This window comes from Rhinatrema bivittatum, chromosome 6 (assembly GCF_901001135.1).
Source record: "Rhinatrema bivittatum chromosome 6, aRhiBiv1.1, whole genome shotgun sequence".
Taxonomy (NCBI): Eukaryota; Metazoa; Chordata; class Amphibia; order Gymnophiona; family Rhinatrematidae; genus Rhinatrema; species Rhinatrema bivittatum.
This window is the reverse complement of record NC_042620.1, coordinates 72,858,859-72,884,045: the sequence shown is the minus strand read 5'-3', so window position 1 is coordinate 72,884,045 and position 25,187 is coordinate 72,858,859. Positions and strand designations below refer to the sequence as shown.

Genomic DNA, 25,187 nt, shown 5'->3' with positions numbered 1-25,187 from the left:
GGCTGAAGGATCTAAATATATATACCCTGGAGGAGAGGAGGTGCAGGGGAGATATAATACAGACCCTTCAAATACCTGAAAGATTTTAATGATGTACAAACTTCGAACCTTTCTGTTGGAAAGCAGATGGTAGAACTAGGGGTCATGAAATGAAACTCCAGGGGGGATGCGTCAGAACCATCAGGAAATATTTCTTCACAGATGCCTGGATTGCCCTTCCAGAAAAGGTGGTGAGGACAAAACAGTGAATAAATTAAAAAAGGCATGGGATAAACAACTCTGTGGATCCTTCAAGGCTAGAGCATGGAAATGAAGAAAAGGATGCATGGGGGTAACCAATCAGCTTTCATGATTCTGACACAACTGCAACATCACTCTCTGCTTCAGTGGTGGGGGTGACAGAGGAATCAGATTCTGACTACAGCCCCAACTGGGCTCTGACTTTTACACTCGGGAGTACTGATATGCAGACATTAGGGAAAAAAGCACAGGACTGATTCAATGCACAAGTCCAAAAGCAAAGCACGTTCAAGCAGCATTCTCTGAATTATCAAGGCCACTCACCCCATAAAAATGTTCCTAGTAGTATTATTACCCTTAATATAAGGCTGGGGGGTAAGCTGCACAGAGCGGCAGTTACTACCATAAGAAACTTGGTGGGCAGACTGGATGGACCATTTGGTCTTTTTCTGCCGACATTACTGTGTTACTAGGAATGTATTTCTGAATTACAAAACCCAAAGCTTACCGTGTGCCCTGAATCCCTATAGTGGTGACATCCCACACGATGACATTCCTCTTTAGTAGCACACTTTTTGGTGACAGATCTACTCCTTCCATGGCTTGCAAAGTGATGCACCGTCAAACAATATCTTGTATCTGTATAGTAAATCAAAATAGTGTTATTTTCCTGCTTACAGTAGACTGTATAAGTCTTGGCATGCACTGTTTCACTATTCAATATACGAAAAGAACAATTCAATCAAAGAAACAGATTGCATGCTCATCAACTGTCTGATAACATCAAAGAAATATTTCCAATCACTGGCTTACAGGCTGAAACCAAATCAGATTATGTTAAGTAGGGCTTTGCGTGCCAAACTGGTGGCTATATGACTCAAAAGGATGATTTTGCAAACTAAGTAGCTCGAGGGCATGCATGTGGCACATTGTGTCGTGTCAAGAGCTCCAAGTTATGGAATGGAGCTTCTCTCCAGGTCAGTAACATTTTGAAACCTCGATGAAGGCCAATGACACAACAGAGTGAAAGAATGTCAGGGGAATTCATGGAAGCAACACTTATTCTCACTCAAGCATGTACCAAGTTTTCTAAACTGACACAATGATGGATAGGGGTGAAGAGAAATGCAAAGAAGAAACCAACATGAAAAAAGAGAAGTGATTCAGATCACTATGCTCTGGTCCTGGAAATGACGACAGCTGGCTGTTCTGCAGTGAATTGTATATCCTAGAGGCGTCCTGTCCTGCCAGAAGGCTCTACCACAAGTTTATTCCTGGAGTTATCCTCTACAGTTCTTCATTAAAATACAATAATTTACTAAGATAACTGGCACGGCACTTTTGCCAGGATCCTCCTTGCTGATTTCACAATAAGAAAACTCCACAACCACTCTGTGATAGTTCACATACAGGTAAGTGCCAAAAGCAAAGCTGCAGGCTGTTAAATGATAAATCTTTCTTGCACACTTAGTGAAGTTTTTTTTTTTTAATATTAAAGCACTCATTTTATTTCATCTTCTAGACTGGAACCTAAAGTCGTTCCAGCACTTCCTATCAGTCTTTCTCTTAAAAGACCAACATCTACTGAAAAAGCCACTTATTCCTTAGTAAAGAACATTTGTTCACATGATTATCCATCTAAACCCTTATCACTAATCCTTATCATGTTCAGGCTAGCGACATACCTCTCCTCCAGAAAAAACAAACCCTATAATATATATAACTGGCATCCCCTGGACATCAGTGTGCTGACTTGTTAATTCTGAGACTAGTTAGGGAAACCAGAATCCAGTCTGATGCCGAACCTTATTCTACTGAGCTCTGTTGTGAGTGAATCTCCTTTTATTTTTTCAGGCTATTTCAAAGCAGCAAAAACTCCTATTACAGTGGAACTTTTCTGGGCAGCTTGATTATCTTCCAGTAGCAGTACACTGAATATATATTTCTACTAATTTAATGGCACTGAAAATAAATCAATTAATCCACTGGAATCTAAAAGCTTTTAGAAACTACATTAAATTCTATATATGCCAGTAAAGGAAGAAATCAGTTGTTAGGCACTAAAAGGGTTTAGATTCCATTTTTCATCCCAGTTTATTTTGCATGCCTAATGAGATGTGTGTTTATATTTTTGGAAAACTCTGCCTACAAAGCCATTCCCCATCATTATGAGTATAATGAAATCAGAGTCCTGATGACCTTATCCCCTTCAGAATTCCACTCAGGTACCACTCCCATATATGAAAAATAAGAACACATCATGAACAACTAAATCTCAAAGAGACTGCTTAAATACAAAGGCTGTGGCTATCATATAGTATACCTTTTCTTTCAAAAATATGTAAAAATATAAAAAATAAAATAAGGAAAAAAAAAAAGAGGAGCTAAGAATAAGATAAAAAATGTAGGGCCCTAACACACGATAAAAGGCTCTAACGAGTTTTATATTGTTTATATATCACGCAATATCACCACAATAGTGCTCTACCACACCAATATCACGTGATATACGTGATATTTTGCATGTCCCAGCCCAGATATCCTCCCCTATTACAATGACCTTCTTGGCATGCAATTTGTAAATGCATGCAAAGCAGGTCATTACCAGGCATTTTAATGCTAATATTTTATCGCGGCCAAACGAGAAAGTGGTCAGCCGTGATAAAATAACTACACCTCCCTGGCATGCGCTGGATGTACGGCAGAAGGCCCAGGACCCTAATGAGGGTCCCAAGGCTCCCACTGCACTTTTTAAGTGGCTGGGAAATAAAACCACAGTCAAACAGGGAGGTTGAGCGGGGGTTACTTCTGATCCCTGTTGCAACTCAGGGCCAGCGGTTGAGGCAGCCCTGACTCCCTAAAAATACAAATAAAGTTGAAAGCAAACTAAGTGTTGCGACGACCGGCCACGGGTTCCGTGGCCAGCCCCCCTTACCTCCTCTCCGCGGCTCTGGTGGCCTCCCTCGGCCACGCGGCGTGGTGGGGATGCCATCACTGCCCAGGCCTGATCTCGTGGCCTATTCGCCGCTGCAGAGTTCCCTTCTCCTCAGGGACTCCCCTAGCGCGCGCCTCTCCGCAGGATTTAAAAGGGCTGCGGCGCGCTAGGGCTGCCGGGCCTCCCCAGATGACGTCATCCTTTCAGCCCTATATAAGGCAAGCTCTGACGGCCAGAGCTTGCCTTTGCATCAATGTTTCCTGCGTTCTTTTGTCTACAGGTGTCTGCTTTACGGAACTGACCTCTGCCTGCCTGACCATGTTGACCTCTCCAGAGCTGACCTCCGCCTGCCTGACCACGTCTGACCGCTGCCTGGAACCGACCTCCCAGTTGACGTGCAGTCAACGTGGCCTGCCTGACCACGTTGATCTCTCCAGACCTGACCTCCGCCTGCTCTGACTTCGCCGGACTGACCTCAGGTATTGACCCCTGCTTTGGCTGACCATTCTGAACTTTACTCTGACCTTGATCCTTACAATACACTTGGACACCCTATTCACGCCTCCTCTGGACATTTTCCTCTGAATGTTGACCGCATACCCTTGTTTCGTGGTGGGCACACCCTTGAACTTTCTCTCTCGGAGGCCCTGCGAGGCCCACCTAAGACCAGGCAGCCCGGGTAACCAAGGGCTCAACCTGAGGGAACCCCGGGTTGCTATTGGTGAAGCTCCAGCTAGCCTCTGTCTCCTCCTGTACTCCGCCTCCTGGTGGCAGGCGCTCTCCGGGTCCGATCGGAGGGCCGTACTTATCCTGCACCAGGCCAAGGGTCCACCTCCAGCGCAACACTAAGGGTATGATTCACTAAGGTATTTCTTCCATTCTGTGTCTATTGTAAAATGCCTTGTTGAATCAGGTCCTAAGCTGGATAATGTTCAATACTGGCGTTTATCCAGCTAAGGGCCTGATTTACTAACACTTTACCCTCATTCTGTGTCTATAGGAAAAACACTTAGTAAATCAGGTCCCTAAGTTACCTGGACAAGGGCTCCGCCCCAGAATGTGCCTGTCCTGTCCCTCATTTACCCCTGGATTTTTCAAAATGCTATAAATATAGTGGAAATGATGCCTATGATTAAAAGGGGGCGTGGTTAGGCTAATTTCCCTGGTCCTGCATCGCACAGATAATTTCCGCAATGCGTGATACATTTCTCGCACCCGCGCTATTTTTGCATCGCATGCTGATTAATCCACCGCAGGCGCGTTACTGACCGAAAAGGTTTTTATCGCATCAAGCTAGGAACTGAGCACATTGTATAAATCAACTCCTCTTTTAACTTTCATCACTCCAAATGACAGAAAATCTTCATTGATGTCAATTTTGCTGTTCATACCTCAAACTGTGTAAGTAAAACTATCCCCCCAAACCTACCCCACTTCCCAAACCTCACCCTGAGTTAATACTGCCCCTCTTACAGCAGTATAAATAGTATAAATTTACATATTGGTCCCTACAGTCTCCTTCTCGCTCTCTCTCCAGCCCAAACTGCCATGATAAAGTTAGCTGGCTAACCTTTTAGCTGGATAAAAAGTTAACTGGCTACGTGGCAGCTGCTGACCATAGCCAGATATTCAAACAAAATGCCATTTAGCTAGATCCAAACTTGTTTGTATACACAAAAATAAGCACGGAATAGTTCCATGCATACTTTTTGCATGCAAAGACTGACACATTTTCTAAATGACGCATTTACACACAGAAAGTTGTGTTCTATGCCTGTAAATGGTTTTGAAAATCACCCCCTATATGGATGCACATTTCAAGAACATCAGTACATCCCATACATACATACAAGTGTGTGATGTGGCCCTCAACATTTTTTGGTTCAAGACAAACTCAAAAAACGGCTTCTTCTTTGAAAGGTTGCAGATCCCTGCTTTAGGTGAATGTAGAAAACCAGACTTCTGTAAGGAGAGAGACTTACTCGGAGGACACCATTTGTCTTCAGCCCATCTGTTGCAGTTGTAATTATCCACTGCACTTTCACAGGTAAAACACTTAAAACTGTTTGGAAAAGGAGTGGCTTTGAGAAAAGAAACAAAAAAGGATAGAGGGTTATTTGGGGGATTTTATTTTTGTAATTAAACACTTATATTTTCAAAACTGATGGAATAGAGCAAATCAATATACAGTTATTTGAATGTAGCCTGCCAGTCTGCAGATTTTGCAATATTGTCAGACAGATTGTAAACAGATGCAGCAACCATTCTGAATATCACCAAATTCCGTAGCTGCTACCGCTGTTTACTGAAACACTGTACAGAACTAATCGACTCAAACTGCTTCAATTCAGAAAATGAACTTTGCCCTCTCCCCCCATTAAAGCGGAGTACGTTATAATTAGGTAAGCAATTCATCACCTATTATCTTCATTCTCTCATTATGCTCCTGCTAGAATAAAACTAACATTTTTCTACGAGAATTTATTAGATATGAGCAAGGCTTGTGAAAGAAGGGACTCCATGATTTGTTAAATTGCTCACGGATTATTTCCGTTCATGAAGGTGCAAACTAAAAAAATAAAACCCCATGCAGTTTAGCATCTAAATTTGGAGCTCTATCAAGATATTAGAAGGAATGATAAAGTAAGTAAATGATAAAGTAAGTAAAAGCTTGTCCAAGTACAGGCAAATACTTTGAAGTGTAGGAATGCTTGGGTGGACTGTGTGCTAGTAGAGAGGGGACTGGACAATTCAGAGAGGGGAAGAGCTGGAGAGCACAGCCAGAGAGAGGGGTGGAGCTCAGTTTCCATATTTGGTAGTAGACAGTGGATTGGACAATTCAGAGAGAGGGGGATGGACCTGGTGAGAACAGAGAGAGAGAGGGCAGAGCTAGAGAGTGGGGAGTAGCTGGCTGGAACTCAGTTTGCATACCGACCGGTGATTTAGATGCGGGGCAACTTTCGTCTTTATTATACTTAAGGCCCACACGCACAAAAAACAGGGGTTACGAGCATGGCCGAGCCCTGCGTGTGCTGTGCGCATTTTACAAAGGGCCTGGCCACACGCGTAACTCCCATTACGCACAGAAATGCTGGGCCAAGTAAAAGGAGTGGGCCAGGACAGCGCAATTAGATGCTGTCCCGAGGAAGCGCATGCCGGCTGCGTTTACTTCTGCAAGTATAGAACTAAAAAAATTTGGTGTACCTTGGTAAGGGTCGGGATGGAGAGGGGAAAGGAGGAAGGTTAGGTAGGTGGGTAGGGAACTGGGAAAAAGGCCAATTATAGAAACATAGAAACATAGAAATGACGGCAGAAGAAGACCAAACGGCCCATCTAGTCTGCCCAGCAAGCTACGCACTTTATCCATTTTTTCCCCTTTTTTTTCTCTCCCACCTGTTACTATTGGCTTCCAGTACCCTCCAGCCCTAATTCCCCTCCACCCCACAACCAATTTAGAGAGCAGCGCCGTATCTGCATCCAAGTGAACGTCCAGCTCAATTAGGGGTAGCAACTGCTGTAACAAGCAGGCCACACCCTTACCCCATACTCTTACCCACCCCTGTTTTTATTTTTGTTTGTTTTTTGGTTTTTTTGGAGATAGCAGCCCTCCATCCTTCCGCTCCGTGAAGGTGGAACACCAACTGCTGGCCACTGGCATCCCGCTCCGTGAATGCCTCTGTGGCTACTGCCGTTCCGTGCAGTGTTTGAATGCCTCCTCTTTATTCACGCCCTCTAGACTTGATGGATCCACAGTGTTTATCCCACGCCCCTTTGAAGTCGTTCACAGTTTTAGACTTTACCACTTCCTCCGGAAGGGCATTCCAGGCATCCACCACCCTTTCCGTGAAGAAATACTTCCTGACATTGGTTCTTAGTCTTCCTCCCTGGAGCCTCAGCTCGTGACCTCTTGTTCTGCTGATTTTTTTCTGACGGAAAAGGTTTGTCATTGTCTTTGGATCATTAAAGTTTTTCAAGTATCTGAAAGTCTGAATCATATCACCCCTGCTCCTCCTTTCCTCCAGGGAATACATATTTAGATTGTTCAATCTCTCCTCGTATGTCATCCGATGAAGACCCTCCACCTTCCTGGTCGCCCTTCTCTGTACCGCCTCCATCTTGTCCTTGTCTCTTTGTAGATACGGTCTCCAGAACTGAACACAGTACTCCAGGTGAGGCCTCACCAAGGACCTGTACAAGGGGATAATCACTTCCCTTTTCTTACTCGATATTCCTCTCTCTATGCAGCCCAGCATTCTTCTGGCTTTTGCTATCGCCTTGTCGCATTGTTTCGCAGACTTCATATCGTTAGACACTATCACCCCAAGGTCTCTCTCCTGCTCCGTGCACATCAGCCCTTCTCCCCCCATCGAATACAGTTCATTCGGATTTCCACTCCCCATATGCATGACTCTGCACTTTTTGGCATTGAATCTCAGCTGCCATATCTTCGACCACTCTTCCAGCTTCCTTAAATCCCGTCTCATTCTCTCCACTCCTTCCGGCATGTCCACTCTGTTGCAGATCTTAGTGTCATCCGCAAAAAGACAAACCTTACCTTCTATCCCGTCCGCAATGTCGCTCACAAATATATTGAACAGGACCGGTCCCAACACCGATCCTTGTGGAACACCACTTAAAACCTCCCTCACTTCAGAGAGAGCTCCATTTACCATCACACATTGTCTTCTGTCCATCAACCAGTTTGCAATCCAGGTCACCACCTCGGCACTCACTCCTAAGCTTCTCATTTTATTCACCAGTCTCCTGTGCGGGACCGTATCAAAAGCTTTGCTGAAATCCAAGTAGATGACATCGAGCGCTCTTCCTTGATCCAATTCCTTGGTTACCCAGTCAAAAAAGTCAATCAGATTTGTCTGACAGGATCTTCCCCTGGTGAATCCATGCTGCCTCTGGTCCAGCAATTCTCCATGCATGGGTGGGGGGGGGGTGGATTTTGTAAATTACATGTCACCACATGTAATTTACAAAATCCCCCCCCTCCACACCCATGCGTGGAAGAGCCCAACTGCCTGCACACGCCCATGCAGATGTTAAAATCCGGCGCGCATGTGCGTGCAGATATTATCATTTTATAACATGTGCGTGCCGACCAGCGCATGTAATAAAATACCTGCGCACGTGGACGCATACTCGCAAGTCTTAAAATCGACCCTTTACTAAATCTACATTCTTGTTTCAACAGAATGTATTAAAAATATTAAAATCAAAACCAACAACAATAAACATTTAAAGCATTGCTTTAGTCCAGTGGTTCCCAAACCTGTCCTGTGGGACCCCAGCCAGTCAGGTTTTCAGAATATTGACAAAGAATATGCATGAGATAACCCTGCATGCAATGGAGGCAATTCATGCAAACCTATCCCATGCATATTCATTGTGGGCGTCCTGAATACCTGACTGGCTGGGATTTCCCCAGAACAGGTTTAGGAACCTGTGCTCTAGACTGATCATCTTCATTAACATTGGCTAACATTGTGAGTGCTGGAGTATTTTTCTTACTTCACATAACTAAGAGCACAGTAAGGCATGAGAGTACCTCTAGGACTATGAGGCAATCCCAATATTCCTTGTATTCTTTTTTAACATTCTAACAAAGCGGAGGAACACTCCAGCCACTTGGGTTTTCAGAATATCCCGAATGAGTCAAAGGGTTTCACGCCTTTGAATGTGCACCCCCCTGTCGAGGGGACTTTCTATGGGGAGTTTTGCAGTGTTATCAATGCTGCTTTAGTGGGTTATATTTTATATGCTTTTTGAGATGTGGGATTTTATGCAGGGAGGGGAAAACAGGGTTATTAGTTAATTGGTTGGGTGGCTGATGAGGTAATGACTCTCAGTACCTCGGGGGGGGGGGGGGGGGGTTGGCTGGCATGGTTGTTGGATGGGTGGGGATTTATGTATTATTACATGATATATATTTATAACATGTATTTTTGGTAATAGGGACGGACCCAAAAAGCAAAGCGGAAGCCGGTCCAGTTGGCTGTATAGAATCTTAACATGTATTTTTAGCATTTATTTATATATTATATATTTGTTTATATATTTGTTTACATGTTTAGGAGGCATTTTATTATAGATGATGTGTTTGATTATGTGTATTTGATTATGTATGTTGTTCTGTTTTTTTGGCTATGTATTTTTTTTTAATTATTGCAATTATTGATGAAAATAGGTTTCACTGGTCAAATTTTCTCATTTGTAATATAACCACATGTGCAATAACCCACATATATTATTTGTAGGACCCACACCCAATGAGTTTGTCTGTCAATCAAACTCATGATTAAGGTTATAGGTCCCTTTAATTTATTTTATTCTTAATTGTTCTTTTTTTTTTTTTTTTTTTAGATATTTTTGTTATTTTTTAAGATTTATTTCTGTCTTGAAATTTTCATAAAAGCTGACGGACTGAAGCTGACAAACTACAATATTTATCCCAATGCGGGTATATCGTTGCAAAATCACAAGAGAGTCAATGGAGCAATAATCATCTGAGCTACTTTAGAAACAGTTCCATGTTCACCACAAACTGGATATACCATTGCAAATCATGTTAGAAATTATCACAAACAAGTCTGTGGAACAATACTCATCAGCTTCAGTTCGTCAGCTTTTATGAAAATTTCAAGACAGAAATAAAAAAATCTTAAAAAATAACAAAAATATCTAAAAAAAAAAAAAAAAGTCAACAATTAAGAATAAAATAAATTAAAGGGACCTATAACCTTAATCATGAGTTTGATTGACAGACAAACTCATTGAGTGTGGGTCCTACAAATAATATATGTGGGTTATTGCACATGTGGTTATATTACAAATGAGAACATTTGACCAGTGAAACCTATTTTGTTTCTGTGAGTGTGTTACACTTGTGAGGGTTTCTGGAATACATTGGATATTGGGCATTTGCTGTGATTGTGATCCTTTGATGAACCAAGAATGCAGTATATATGCTCAAAATTAGAATTAGAATAGGCAAGAGGTATATTTATATACATTGTCAGCACTGCATGCAAATATATTTCATGCATATTTATTAGGGGTATTCAGAAAACCCAACTATCTGGAGTAGAGGGGCCCAGGGGTGGCTTGAGGACTAATTTGAGAACCATGGAATACTGTCACAATCTATAAGGTGGCAAAACATTAAAAAAACTCAGAAGTCAATATTCAGCAACATTAACCAATTTCCCCTTAGCCAGCTAAGTGGTGCTGTCTGAAAATTTGACCACTATGACCAGCTGCTGTTTATCTGGAACAACCAGATAAGTGAGGGGAGGGTTGGGGCATTCCAGGAGGAGCTACTTATCCAGCTAACTTAGGCCTACATTCATCAAAACACTGTTTTATAGCAGGAGGGGGTCCCACTATCGCGAGGGGGTATCGCTGCAATACTGGGGGCCCCTCCCCTGAAAACACATCACAGCTTGATGCGCATTCTTTTTGTATCGCGGCCAAATACCATGACACAAAAGACCGCGGCAAGCGGCCCTTTAATGCCTCGGCAGCCCCAATCTCATGGGACTACCATCATCTTAAAGGGCATTGGCCGCCCCCCAAAAAACATGGCCAAAGAGGAAGGTTGAGTGGGGGGTCATTGCTGACACCTGTTTCAAACCGAGGCCGCTGCTCGAGGCCCCATAACTCCCCCAAAATAAAAATAAAGTTTACAGTATATGTGCGTGGTGGTGGCGGCTCCCCTCCCAGCCCCTGCTAAAATGGAAGCCCCCCGCCCTTTGGCCACCCTCCAGAGATCCACGTCGGGAAGAGGTGCACCCTTGCACCCATCCCAGATATGAGATCCATGATAAGGTAAGGGGGTCTCTGGAGGGGGCTGGGGGGATCTGGCTATATGGGGGCTGGGGAGAGATAGTGGCCCCGGGTTGAAATGGGGGATCAGCAATAACCGTGGCTCAACCTCCCTGTTTGGCTGTGGGTTTTTTTTTCTTTTTTTTTTCCCTGCCCCTAACATAGGTCCCGAGGCTCCCGTCGCATATCTAACGCTAACCAAGGAGATGTTATTTTATTGCGGCTGACCACCTTCTCGGTCGGCTGTGATAAAATATTTGAATCAAATTGCCTAGTAATAACCTTCTCTGCATGCATTTGCATTCTTCATGCGTGCAAATCACACGCAAAGAAGGTTATTGTAATAGGGGAGGGTATCTGGGCGATGACATGCAAAATATTGCATATATCGCACAATATCGCCATGATAGTGCACTCTTCCGGCAACATAACGCATGTTACAGCCTATTATCGCATCATAAGACCCTAACGCAATTTGATGAATGACCCTGTTAGCTGGATAAGTGCCAATTTTCAGCCTTATCAAACTTAATTGGCTGGATAGGTAGAGAACAGCTATTTGCCTGTCCTATAGTTAGCCAGATAAACTTATTCGGCTAACTGTAAGATAGCCAAATATTTTCAGTGGCAAAGCTATGCTGCTGAATATCTCAGCTAAGTTAGCCAGATAAATTTATTCAGCTAAACTTGCTCTGCTGGCTGGCCATTTAAAGTGTAAGAGTATTTATTCTAACTATTATAAACCTCTGTGATTCCTAATCCTAACACTATGGGCCAGATTTTAGTTTTTATATCTTTTTGGGGTAGGAAGAGAACAGTTTGACTGCACAGTTTCTACACAGCATATCCCTTGGCTCAGGATTTAAATCTGCAATGACTACTGGAAGGAGGAAAAAATCCAGAAAAAATTATCAAGTCAGAAATGTTTTCCGGGAAAAAAGCGCTGTGTGGTTGCAGACTCCTGAATTTGTTGCCAGTGACTTTCCTTACTAATTTCTCTTACCCAACGAGACCTGGACATTGGGGGCAGAGCCGAGGGAGATGCCTACAAGAGTGGCGTCCTTACAGCTTCCCACTCGCTGCAGACTCCTGAATTTGTTGCCAGTGACTTTCCTTACTAATTTCTCTTACCCAACGAGACCTGGACATCGGGGGCGGAGCCGAGGGAGACGCCTACAAGAGCAGTGTTCTACCGGTGCACTGCAGCCGCCGGCGCACCACCAAAGCTGCGCACGCCTAAAGGGCGCGCGGCTTTGCTTGGCTTAGCTTGGCGAGATTGGCGTTGGCAGAAAGCTCTGTTGTTATTAGTACTGTAGCCACGAGGATATGGAGAAGAAATAAAGAGCTCTTATTTTGTCAACGGCAAAAGTTCCTCAGTAAGACTTTTTTCCTCTTTCCTTTATTTTAATCTATATTGGATTTGACTGAGCGTCCTCTTTGTAATGCCACATACAAAGAGGAAGGCAAAGTTGAGGGAATTGTCCTCCACGCTAGTGATGGACAACCAACCCAAAATTGAGGATTGTTTTGCCAGAACCCTTATAGAAACATCAGGAGGAGGAGTCGCAGGAGGATCAAATCGGGAGCAGGGGTTGAATCTCCAGACACACGAAACATCCTTAACCCCGGGTGCACCAGTGACACCAGAGGCACCAGACGGGAATAGAATTGGGGTCTCTCTTGGAGGAGATCCTAAACTTAAGTTGGATTTTACACCATTACGAGACCAGAGAGAAGCAGAGAGATTAATCTGTTCCTCGGAGAGTCCACAGATGGGCTCCAAGGTTCAAATTGGTATTCCATCAGGACAATCCATACCCGGTCAGGCTCCAATAGAGGGAGGAAGTGGTAGTAACCAAGATGAACTCTTAACTGGGATTTCTATAATTACTCCAAAGAATTTTACCCTTAAAGAAATTGGGGTTATGCTAATCTCAATGCAAAGATCTATAAATAATATAGCTAATATACTGCAAGAAGTCTTAAATAAGAATGTGGTTTTGCAAACTAAGGTAGATAAAGTAGAAGATTCTGTAAATTCCTTGCAGGTTAAGGTAAAGGAGATGGATAAGATTCAATCAAACTTAATTAAGTCTGAAAAAATTAACTTTGATAGATTGGAGGCAATAGAAAATCAGGTTAGGAAGAACAATCTAAGGATATTGAATTTTCCTAAAAGTCATTTAATATCCCCATTAGGCCTGTTTAGAAGTTATTTGGTAAATGTATTAAAGTATTCTAATGAAGCAATACCAGCAATTGCTAGAATTTACTATATGCCTCAAAATCAGGAAATAGAAAGTCAGAAACAGGATAATCAACCTGAATTGAATCTATCGGATGCATTGGAGAAGTCATTTGAGACAAATATAAGTACTAGAGCTACCATCATTATTCAATTTTCCTTCTTAGCTGAAAGAGATTCATTAATGAGAATATATTTTAGACATCAGAAAGAGAAGTTTTATGGTCAGAGTATAAGGATCTTCCCTGATATATCAAGAGAAACGCAAATCAGAAGAAAGGAATTTTCATTAATTAATTAATGAGAGGAGAAGTTCAAAAAAGAGGGGCTAAATTCTTACTGAGATATCCATGTCGCTGTATTAATAGAAATCAGGGAAATAAGTATGTTTTTACCCAATCTAACCAGTTAAGACTATACTTGGATACCCATTCCTAAGAATCTCTATTGTGCTGGTAATTAGAAAATAGGGTGAGTGTTGACATAAGTACTTGTTTGAGATTTTCTTACTATTAGACTGCTTCTAGAGTAATATGTTCTTTTCTGTATTCTCTTTTATCTTATGATTGTCATTTCTATAGATAATTATTCCCAGATAGAAATAAGATGATTGAGTACCGTATTTCCACGCATATAACCCGCGGGTAATGTGCGTTTTTACCTACCCCGCATGCCCCCCGCGGGGTATAAACGTGGGCGGGTTATCCAGAAAAAATTTTACAACCAATAAAGTTTCCCGACTCTGAATAGGCTGCAGCTGAGAGGAGTCCGTCCTATCCCTGCGCCCGGCCGCTTCCTGATTGGTCGCGTGTTAAATCTAGGCCGCAGGCGGGTGGGCGCTTGTTCCAGGCGGCGGCGGGGGCGGGTGGACGCGCGTTAGTTCGAGACGGCCGGCGGGTGGTCGCGTGTTAAATCTAGGCCGGGTCGCACAGGCGCGCATTCATTCACTGCCGGTGGGGGCAGCCCCCACCGGCAGTGAATGAATGCGCGCCGAAAGCAGCTTGTTCCAGGCGGCGGTGGCGGGTGGACGCGCGTTAGTTCGAGGCGGGTGGTCGCGTGTTAAATCTAGGCCGGGTCGCTCAAGGCAATCTAGGCCGGGTCGCTCAAGGCAGTCACATGCCGTGACGTCACGGCATGTGACTGCCTTGAGCATCGAATCGCAGGGGTCGCATTCATTCACTGCCGGTGGGGGCTGGGGCAGCCCCCACCGGCAGTGAATGAATTCATTCATCCAGGCGGAGGAGCCGGCTGCTTTCAGCTGCCGCTGCCGGCTGCTTTCGGCGCTCAAGGCAGTAGCGGCGAAAGCAGCCGGCTCCTCCGCCTGGATGAATGAATGCGACCCCTGCGATTCGATGCTCAAGGCAGTCACATGCCGTGACGTCACGGCATGTGACTGCCTTGAGCGACCCGGCCTAGATTGCCTTGAGCGACCCGGCCTAGATTTAACACGCGACCACCCGCCTCGAACTAACGCGCGTCCACCCGCCACCGCCGCCTGGAACAAGCTGCTTTCGGCGCGCATTCATTCACTGCCGGTGGGGGCTGCCGCAGCCCCCACCGGCAGTGAATGAATGCGCGCCTGTGCGACCCGGCCTAGATTTAACACGCGACCACCCGCCGGCCGTCTCGAACTAACGCGCGTCCACCCGCCCCCGCCTGGAACAAGCGCCCACCCGCCCGCGGCCTAGATTTAACACGCGACCACCCGGCTCCCGCCGCCCGCCTGGACCCACGCGGCCCTCCGACAGGTATTTAAAAATTTATTTTTTTTTTGAATTGCGGGTTATATGAGGAGGCGGGGTATATTAAAACTTTTTTTCATAAATCTTGAAAACCTGCGGGTTATGTGTGTGGGCGGGTTATATACGTGGGCGGGTTATTGTCGTGGAAATACGGTAGACGTTTTTTCCTTTGTTTTATTACTTAACACTGTGAAATGTATCTTATATGGTATAAAATTCAATAAATAATGCGTGATTTTTGCCCAATTCCAGCATTGTCTGGGCAGAAGTCCCAGTCTGATTTGGCCTGAACATTTCCTTTTCCTTTTTAGAAGTTGCATGAGATTAAGTCTGTGGGCATGCTACACCAATTTAAAATTGTGCAAGCAGATTAAGAGAGGCTTTCTGTACCTTTTGCCCACAGCTGACATTTGGCCTCATGACTGTTAAAGTCATGAGAAAAGGAAGGCCATAAAATCAAAAGGAGAGAATCAGGAAATGTCAAGAAAAACTGCGGTGAAACTTTAACCTGAAAGTAGTTCCCACAGAAGCAGGAAGCCTGCACGCAAACCAGTTCCCCTTGAAAACACTTAATCCCTCAGGTGGAGGCCAAATGCCTTTCTTTACATTGTGGAAAATATTTCAAAATTTGCAAAAACAATCCTTTTAATGGGAGCAGTAGCATTTTTTCGGGCCCAAGATGTCCAGCAAACAGGTGCTGCAAGGATTCCATTCTTCACTTTATGTCCTACAGTGCACAATATGCACATTCAGGTATAACATCACACACCAAATGCCAGATCACATTTTACTGCAATCTATAATCTAGCTCTGTCTATCATTTCAATCCAGGACATGCATGACCTTGGGCCTGACATACTATGGGAGTTTTCCCATTTTGTGTGCATGGGAAAATTGCTTACTACCCTCCAGACCAAATGTTGATGATTCATTTTGGGGCATCTTTTGCAGTTATGATAGGAATCTGCATCAGATTTGTGATTCTCCCTACTCGCAGAGCTGGAGATGGCTACTCACGGCCGATGTGAGGTATCACATTATAGAAGTTGATGTTTCTGGCTGAAATCCAGTTTACTGAGCAGGCAAAGAGCGGAAGAAAACAAATGATCAACAACCGATGAGATGTCTGCATAGTGCTCCTGGGATCTGGTACCTCCTGCTGTGTTGGGGTGGTACAGATCACCTAGAAGAGAGAAAGCATCCAGTTACAACCTCCCATTTTATACTTACAGGGAAAACATGTTGAGAAACAAAGCCTATTACTTCATAATGCCTTGGCTCTGCACTTGAGTTTGCTTGTGAGACTGATGGGTTAACGCTATGAATGTTCTCCCCTTATTTAAGCAGCAGTGGCTAACAACTTACAAGAATTTTGCTCAAGATATCAAGAAAATAAATTCTTTGTATACAATTTCAATACAACTATTTTAAAAATATTTTTTGCTCCTTATTTCTGCTACTTTTAGTAACTTCCTCCAGGGAACTCATTAAACACTAGGGATGTCAATCGTTTTTCTAACGGATTAAAATATCGTACGATAATTTCTCATCCGTCAGGAATCGGGGGGTCCCTGAAAGTGATAGGAAAACCCCACAAAAGTTTTGTGGGGTTCTCTTATTGTTTCAGGGGGGTGGGAAGAAAGGGCACACTAAAACAACCCCCAAACCCACCTTGACCCTTTAAATCCCATTATTTAGAATCCCCCACCCTCCCAAAACTTTTCTAAAGTACCTGGTGGTCCAGTAGGGGTCCCAGGAGCGATCTCCCGCTCACACATGATAAGAAGAGGGGCATGTTTTATGGTAATAGCCTATTTATTGCAATGTGCATTATCTTAGCACCTCACACTTTGTGGTAATACCAAAATAATTATATTTCTTACCTGCAACCACTGGAGGGGAGTGTGTGAGAGAGAGAGAGAGACTGACTAACTATAAGGCCCTTGTAGTAGTTAGTTATTTATGCTACTATATGAGGCCCAGCTAGTAACTCGAGGTGAGGTTTAGGTAGTAGTGTAGGGGTTAGGGGCCACTTTGACATGCAGAGTGAGACGTACGAACAGAACAGTACACTCTTGTGAAGATTTGATGTCCTTCAGAGTGAAAAAACTCACACAACGATGAGATTTGTACAATGTTCTCTCAAACTAGCTTGACTATTGTGGCCTTGTGCATTCAAACTAATAAGGCCTCTGCGAGGGAGTATACTGAATCTCCCTCAAACTACCTTAAGGGACTGGCCACAGAAATCTTGTGGGGTCTTCCTTAAGGATCAGCCCTGCAAGAGATTCTGGGTCCAGGGAAGATCCCTTCAGCCTAACATAAGTTGGCAGGGCCCAGAAGAGTTAGAGAGGCATTTGGAGCAGGCAGGAAGCAGGAATATGTTAAGACCTGCCATGTGTGATACCCAATATTTGTCAGATACCTGCAATTCAAGGTGAGCTGCCTAATTTGTTTGTTTTGCTTGCACTGCACTTTCACTATAAATAAACTTCACTTAAGGAACAGCCAGAGTCTGCCTCCTTTTCCCTCTGGCTGTTTCCAAGCCGCTACCACTCGAGTTATCACATACAGTGGCAGTAGTGGGATCTCTTGCCTAAGCGAGAAGAACAGACAAGAGCCCACAGCCACAATAGCAGAATAAAAAAACACAAATCAGAAAAAAACCCTTTAGGTTTTTTTTTTCTTTTTTTTCTGGGGCCTCCCGTTCCACTCATCCAGCTTTTGCACAACAGGCCAAGGGGGTTATCTCTTCATGAAGCAGTGAGCAAGGGTTGGACAGGCCAGCAGGTTTTTAAATTGTTTTCCACACTCTCCTATCCCCAGAAAGGTACATAGTTTGGAATCAGCTAAGTAAGCAGGGGAGTTGATCAGGTGATCCAGGTCCTTGCTACACGGCAGCAACAATTACAAAACGCCCTGTAAACACAAATTGATCAGCAGCAAATGGTGCTAATGCAGATAGGCCAAGCTGTGCAAATGGCCAGAGTCAGTCCACCTCCTGTGACACCGAAAGTACTTAAAATGACCCCCGGAGAAGTCACGGATGGTTTTTTGAAGAACTTTGAATGCACAGCATGACTGCAGGCTAGCCAGAGAACAGGCGGGCTACCTATCTGGGGAATCTGCTCACTGGGTCTAGTCAAGATGCCTTCCAAACAGCTAATCCGGAAGGGAGGGCCACCTCCCAGGAAGTCAAGGCAGCCCTTCTCGAGAGAACGGGACTCACCCCAGAAGCCTATCGACAGCGATTTCGGCGGGGACTTCTGCAGGCTGAAGAAAATCCAAGAACCTTGTCCCACAGGCTTAAAAGTTGTCACTTGGAAGTCGTTGCAACGGGCAGGGAAAAGAGGGCTGCCGCCATTCACTGCAGACAAAAGAAAGCAAACTGTGGCACAATGCACGAGTTTACCGTATATAAGGTGAAAAGCCCTTTCACCAAGGGCAAACAGTCAGGCATATAAGTAAACGGCTTTTGAAGACTGCCTTCTATGTCATATATTTCATTAATCACTAAATATTTCACTAAAAATATCTGCATTGTATAGCAAATACTGTGAGTATACATGAGCACTGATAAGTCCATCTGTCATGAAGTAAAGACCGGAGATGAGCAGCTCACCGCAGGCTTTTTTGATACGATATAAACAGTGACCTCACTCAAAGTGCAGCGCTACTGGGTGGTACTCAGTTTTTGTTACAAAATATAGGGAAAATCATTTTGCACATTTTTCTTTCCCCAAAAGGCATCCAGGTATCAGGCAAATAATAATTAGAGAACAATCAAAGGGAAGAAGTAATGACAAAACAATGGGAACAATTATTTTGTTAGAAGAGCTTCAAAATTAAAACTGTGTACAGTGCTGTTTGCTTTGTCCTACCACTCATCTTAGCTGGAAAATCATTTTTCAGCTAAAATGAACTTGCCCTAAATGGCACATTCCATCTGCCTACACTTCAGTGGGAATTTCATGAAAGCAGGCTGAACTTATTTGCCCACATTTGAAAATGCAAAAAAGAATATATATGTGTGTTATATATATATATATTTATTTTGAGAGAGAGAGAGAACTGTATTTAATTTACAGTCAAAACAGTAAGTCTTATAGACGAGACGTTAAGACCTCTTTCACTAAGGATAAGTTAAAAATTAAACTGGTAAAGCCAGTAGAAGTTGAATTCCATTCTACAGCTCAGCAAATTCAGTTAACCTACCATCTTTTGGGGAAAAAAAAAATCACACTCTCCAAATGTTCAAGTGGATATTAAGAAAAAAGAGGGATTGATGAAAGACATAGCTTTCCGTTATGAATCATCTACATGTAAAAAAATAATAAATTAATTAAATTAACTTTATGGAGTTCAGGGTATCACATATGCTACCAGAGCTGGCACTAACTATTAGGCAGAACAGGTGGCTGCCTAGGATGGCAAAAAATTCCCCCATGTTTCTCCAATGTTGCCATCGTTCTCTTCTTCCTCCTTCCAGCACTCAACTTTATCTCAGGCCCTGCCTCCATCTGTGGGCAGCAGTAGTAAAATTCCCTTCCTCCTGGCGAGCTAGGGACTGTGAAAACAATGCCTGCTCACAGTTCCCCAGGCATCCCTGCCTGCTCCTGTACAGGCTTCCTGTTTTTAAAATGGAAACCATGCAGGTGCATTAGGCAGCGGAGCCACTGCAGGAACTGAGTGCATTCTGCCTCGGTGTCCCCATGTGCAGGGAGGAAAAAAGCAGCAGGGCCTGGAGCCTCCCCACTGCTTTAGAAAAGCAAGAATGCATCAGATGGTAGCAGCGGTGGCAAAATTCCTTGCGCCATCCCTGTGCGCTACTGTTTTGACAATTTCTCAAAATCATGATTTTTAAACAGGGAAACAAAATAGGTTAAACAACTGTACATTATCTGCTAACAGCATAAATAACTAACAGGACAGGCTCATTTATGTATTTTAAAGAATTTGTAGCCTGCATATATCCAAGGTTCATAGCAGGGGACTGTACACACATATAAAATAAATATGATGATACAATAACATAATAACAAACATATATAACAAATGAACAGGCAGTCACAAAATAAATAAGCCATCTGACATCGACCTCAAATAAATGCTTGCTGAAAAAAAAAATACTTTTTCACGGTCTTCTTACAGAGCTGCGCGTCCTCAATTAATCGGAAGGAGTCCGGAAGACTGCTCCAGAAGATAGGGCCAGCCACAGAAAAAGGCCTCTCTCGAGTCTCTTCAAGACAGCCAGCATGACACGATGGTTCTTCAAGCAGCCTGTGCTGAGATGACCTCAGTGCCCCTGTTGGTTTATAAATATGTAACGCAGTACAGGCCCTAATAGAGGTGTTCAACTGCAATAACTTATGGATCAACATAGATAGCATATTTGACTCTCCACTGGATTGGGAGGCGGAGGAGAGCAGCTAAGACAGGTGTAATGTGTTCGTGAACCGGCATGCTTGTTAATGTAAAAAATAAACTTCTTTCCAAGCCACAGCATCCCTTTTTCTGTGATTAATTGGCTGCATATGTCACAGAGGTCTCAAGTTTCTTCACCCTGTCATCTGGTCAGTGTCAATTTTTTTCAGGGCATGCCCCAGTACTCGTTTTTAGTGCTTGATCCATTACTCACAGGTCTTCCTCTGTCTCTGCTCCCTCTGGCTAGAATGAGTCTCACTCTAGGATACAGGACGTCCCACCAGTGCTAATAAGTTTTTCAACTGGAAATGGGGATTTTTCAGCAAAATTCCACACACAATATCCTTCACCTCCCTTGTCCATCCCCGACAGCCTACGTTCTTTCAAAGTGAATACACTACAGATTTTCTTTCAGTTTATTTTTATTATTAGGTACCGGGGAGTACAAGATTAGCCTCAAGAAATATCACAGGGTTACAGAGCTTTCCACCTCGAGGGTCACTAGTTCAAATCAAGCTCAGGTCGGGGCTCGCTCGTACATGAACATTGAGTTGGTGGGCTCAGTTCCATTCCCAGTGGAGAGGGGTCTACATCATGAATATATAGTATCTGTATATAGTTTTGTTGCAACTCCTCTCTCCTTTCTCCCTCCTCGTTTTAATGTTGTGTGTAAACCGATGTGATGTGCAAACGAACTTCGGTATAAAAAAAGGCTTTAAATAAATAAATAAAAATGAAAATCCCCATCCCCAATTCAGCAAAACGTAGGCATTTTCAGCAGCAAGGTGAAAGGCTGCACAGGCAGTGATACGGGACTCCCCTCTCGCTCTGGGGCACACTGGCAGGGGCTTTGCAGGGAAAGCCTGTCCCGTCACGGCTCGTGCTGAGAATGCGTGGAGATCTTGAGTTCTCATGCTCTCAATTCCACACTTTTCATAAGCACTGAATCCACTAACATTATAAGAGAAGGGGGGGGGGGGAAGGAAGGTTCCTAAAATCAGAGGGGGTGCCACATATAATTATAGAACAACCCCTGAATGTGTGTAGGGAGAGTATTCTCCCTGGTAAGAAAACATTTACTGGCAGGTTGTGGCAGTATAGAGAAGGTAGGGGGGGGGGGGTCTGTAATCATGCAATTAGAAAAGGGAGGCTGGTGGTGGGGAGACAGGGTGTGAAGGAGGGAGAAAAACTGGAAAAGTGATGCTAGGGGAGAGGGCAGAAGTGATGAGAGGTTCAAGAGAAGAGAATGGGGAAGGGAGGGATGAGAGGCCAGAGGGGAAAGAGTGGGATAAAATCTAGAGGAGAGAGCAAAGAGGGAGAAGCTGGAGGAAGGGAAAACTGTAAGAGGAATCGGAGGAGAGCAGAACAGATTCTGGGGAAGGAGGAAGAAAATGATAGACTGGATTAGTCTCTGTTATCTCATGTCCTTGTTACAAATCAACAACAAAGTGTGAGCAGAATTCAGAGGATTCGGACAGGAGCGGTAAGGTGAATGCATCTGCTATGGCCTCTAAAATGAGATGGAGCTTGCCAACTCAGGCCACCTTTTTTTTTACACCCTAAGAAGGATCTGAACCAGTGACCCAGAGGTGAAAGGACAGCTAGGGCTAGGGCAATTCCCTTGACCCATTCAGTGGAGGTAAAAAGGCAGCTCAGATATAGATGTAGTTAGAAAGTGGTTATGGTATGAGGGGAGAAAGGAGACAGAAGAAAGGAAGTGGGGAGATTAGAAAAAGAAAAGAAAGAATGAAAAAAGTACAAAAATAATTATCAAGGCACCCATAAGAAAAGCTGGAAATGACTTTTTCTAAATAAAAATGTTTGCATTTTAAAAACAGTACATTTATGCAAGAATTATACCCTTTTCTGCAGATTCTATGCCTGAGATGCCACAGGAAGCCAGGGGTTAAGTTTATATTTATTTGCTCCGGATACATTTAGTTATACAGCATGTCACTTTACACATACTAAACTAAAACATACAGAACACTGCGCTACATTTTACCAAATGTTTACTTCCATGATACTTTCCTTTCAAAGTAAGTTTTCTCTGCTATCTTCTTGCCTTGGACATACTGTACATTCTGACATTTCCAAGGCAAAAGCATCCACAACGCCTGCAGAATTTTGCTTAGGGTCAAAGCTACAGACTACATATGGCCAATGCTAAAGCAACTGCACTACTCCCAGCTAAATACAGGATCCAATTCAAAACTCTCTGCCTAGTATTCAAAATACATAAACAAACTGGCCCCTGAGTATCTCCTTCTATCATCGTCATCCTTACACTCCCACAAGAGAACTCCGATCCTCCCAAATGGCCCTCTTGTCCTCCCCAAATTTGACAGCTGCCTGATTAACTGGAACAAAACTTTGTGCAATCCATTGCTATGCCTTTAAACTATGCAGCAAGCTGCCCCTATCCCTCTGCCTCAAAGCAAACTACCTTACCTTCAGAAAGCAAGCCATCCAGGCCTTTTCAGAGCTCCCATGGCGGATACTTTTCTCCTTAAAACTACTAGCAGTTTTCTTGAACATGGAACCACCCTATCAACCCTTAATACTTCCGAATGACTCTACTCTTCTGATCATTGCTCTTGCCTTATACTGAGGCATCTATCCTACTCCCTAATGCATTGAGCCTCTGGCTATCTCCCCCCTTTGCGATTAGTTCTTCTGTTTTGATATCAACTTGATGCAACTGCAATTAAACTTGATTGTATTCCAGCTTTGGGAAAAGGTGAAATATCCAGTGTTTATAATAAAAGCAGGGTGACTGCTGTCCACTCGAATATATGAAAATAAAGGTTAACAAATAAAAACAAAAAATATATAAGGTGATACCTTTTTATTGGACTAAATTAATACTTGACTAGATTTTGGAACTAATACTCCCTTTCAAGGGTTACACTCTCCTCCAGTGGCAGGGCACAATCCATCGCCTATAGCCTACTTCCTCATTCATCATTGCCTGGTTTCCAAACATCCTGCAGGAAGAGGTGGCCACCCCTCTAGGTCTGAAGTTTCTCAGTATGCTCCCACTCCTCATGTAACTAGAACAGATAATACTTGGCATAGTTCTTCAGAGCAACATCATCTGTTATCATAGAGGGAGACTGACGCAGGTTGATGTGGTGGTGGTTGATGGCCCCTTTGCCACCCTAGTGGTAATTCTGTCTCACTTGGGAGCTCATGGCGCCAACCTATAGTCCACATGGGCAGCTGAAACAACCTTAGGTAGAAAGAAAAAGCCTTCACCACAAAACAGACAGACAGAGACAACGAGCCCCAGAGCTGGTTCCTGGTCTTGGTGAGGATCGCGACTTGAAGGTTTATGGGTGTTGATGGTGGAAGGAAGATTAACTCCCACCAAATGCTAGTCAAGAAATAAATTAGATTAGTCCAATAGAAAACATCAACTTATAATTTGTGCAACCTCTGTGATGGTTGAACCTGGATAACAGTTCCAGAAGCCATATCTCACACTTCTATTTAGTTGGACACTGTTATTATTCCACATGATGTATATCCAGGGTTTCCTGCATGGGGGAGGGGGGAGTTTCCTTTAACGCTCTCACGTTGTTTAGCTTTAAGTCCCAATTTTATGTATTGTATACAGCACTGATGATCATAGCATAGAGAATAATGCAGTCACTACTCAATAAGGCACCAGAGAGTTATTTGGTGGTTTCCAACATTTCTCTTTTACCAATAAGGTGCAAATAATGAAATAAAGTTCTTTATAGCTGTTTATTTCCTTTTCAAATTGCTACAAATGCTTTTAGTAAGTTTGTGACTTCTTACAGTCCTTCTTTAATTGATTCAGTTCTTTAAGTAACTGACTTCTCAGAACCTCTCTTATGTTCAAGGTATTAAAGCAATTGAATTTACTTCTGAAGTTGATTTGGATTTCCCTTCCCATTAGATATAGGGTAAGTTACTGGCTTCCCTCCCAATGTGGGTAATACATCCTTCGATGGAATTTATATTAAACAGTTATTTTACATCCTACTTCCTTCTTGTAGCCTTCTTCTTGAAACTCCTCAGTTTTCTCACTGTACCTGAAAGGCACGTTTCCTCCTCCTATTCCCAGTTCAGTATCATGATGATACTGGTGACTTCTCTTTTCCTCATTATTGATAGATGCCCATGGGCAACTCCTCTCTCCCTACTCTCACTTCCTTCCTCTCATAGGCTGGCTGAAAGTCATCCTCTCCTTGGATCTTGGTAATCTCAAGTTCATTTTATAGTTTATAGCAGAATGCAATTTACATTAGCTTAATTGAGTCCCAATTGACTAGGCACTCCAAACAAATAAATTAATTTAAAGAGTAAAAGGTGGAATAGGAGGATAGAAAAAACCTCATATCCAAATAATATGCTCCATGAAGGCAAAAGTTAATTAATAGAAAAATTAGAGAACAGCACAGGACATGTTGCCTCTTAAAAAGCAAAGGGGATTCCACAAGGGTAAAATGGTTCACTGACACTAAGTGCCAGAGGGACATACCATTCCCAGCTTCCACATGGGGGAGCTGAAAACTCACAATGCTATCTCTAGGACTCTCCCTACACCAATTGGTATAGCAAATGTTGCTTACCTGATGTAACAGGTGTTCTCACAGGACAGCAGGATGTTAGTCCTCACAAATGGGTGACATCGAGGATGGAGCCCACCACGGAAAACTTCTGTCAAAGTTTAAACAGAACTTTGACTGGCCCCTACTGGGCATGCCCAGCAAGGCACTGACCCTGCAGCCAGCAGGGG

The 25,187-nt window shown here is 43.5% G+C and overlaps 1 protein-coding gene across 2 annotated transcripts in view; it reads right to left on the bottom strand.

Annotated features, from left to right (window-relative positions):
* LYPD6B (LY6/PLAUR domain containing 6B) overlaps nt 1-25,187 on the bottom strand; it is a 301,641-nt gene that overhangs the window by 13,193 nt on the left and 263,261 nt on the right. For both annotated transcript variants that reach the window (XM_029605445.1, XM_029605444.1), the window contains 4 exons: nt 18,225-18,362; nt 16,013-16,178; nt 5,158-5,256; nt 749-879 (listed from right to left, as the gene is read on the bottom strand). In XM_029605445.1, the coding sequence (XP_029461305.1) occupies nt 749-879; nt 5,158-5,256; nt 16,013-16,127 (345 nt within the window). In that variant the 5' untranslated portion in view covers nt 16,128-16,178; nt 18,225-18,362. The remainder of the gene's footprint in view (nt 1-748; nt 880-5,157; nt 5,257-16,012; nt 16,179-18,224; nt 18,363-25,187) is intronic.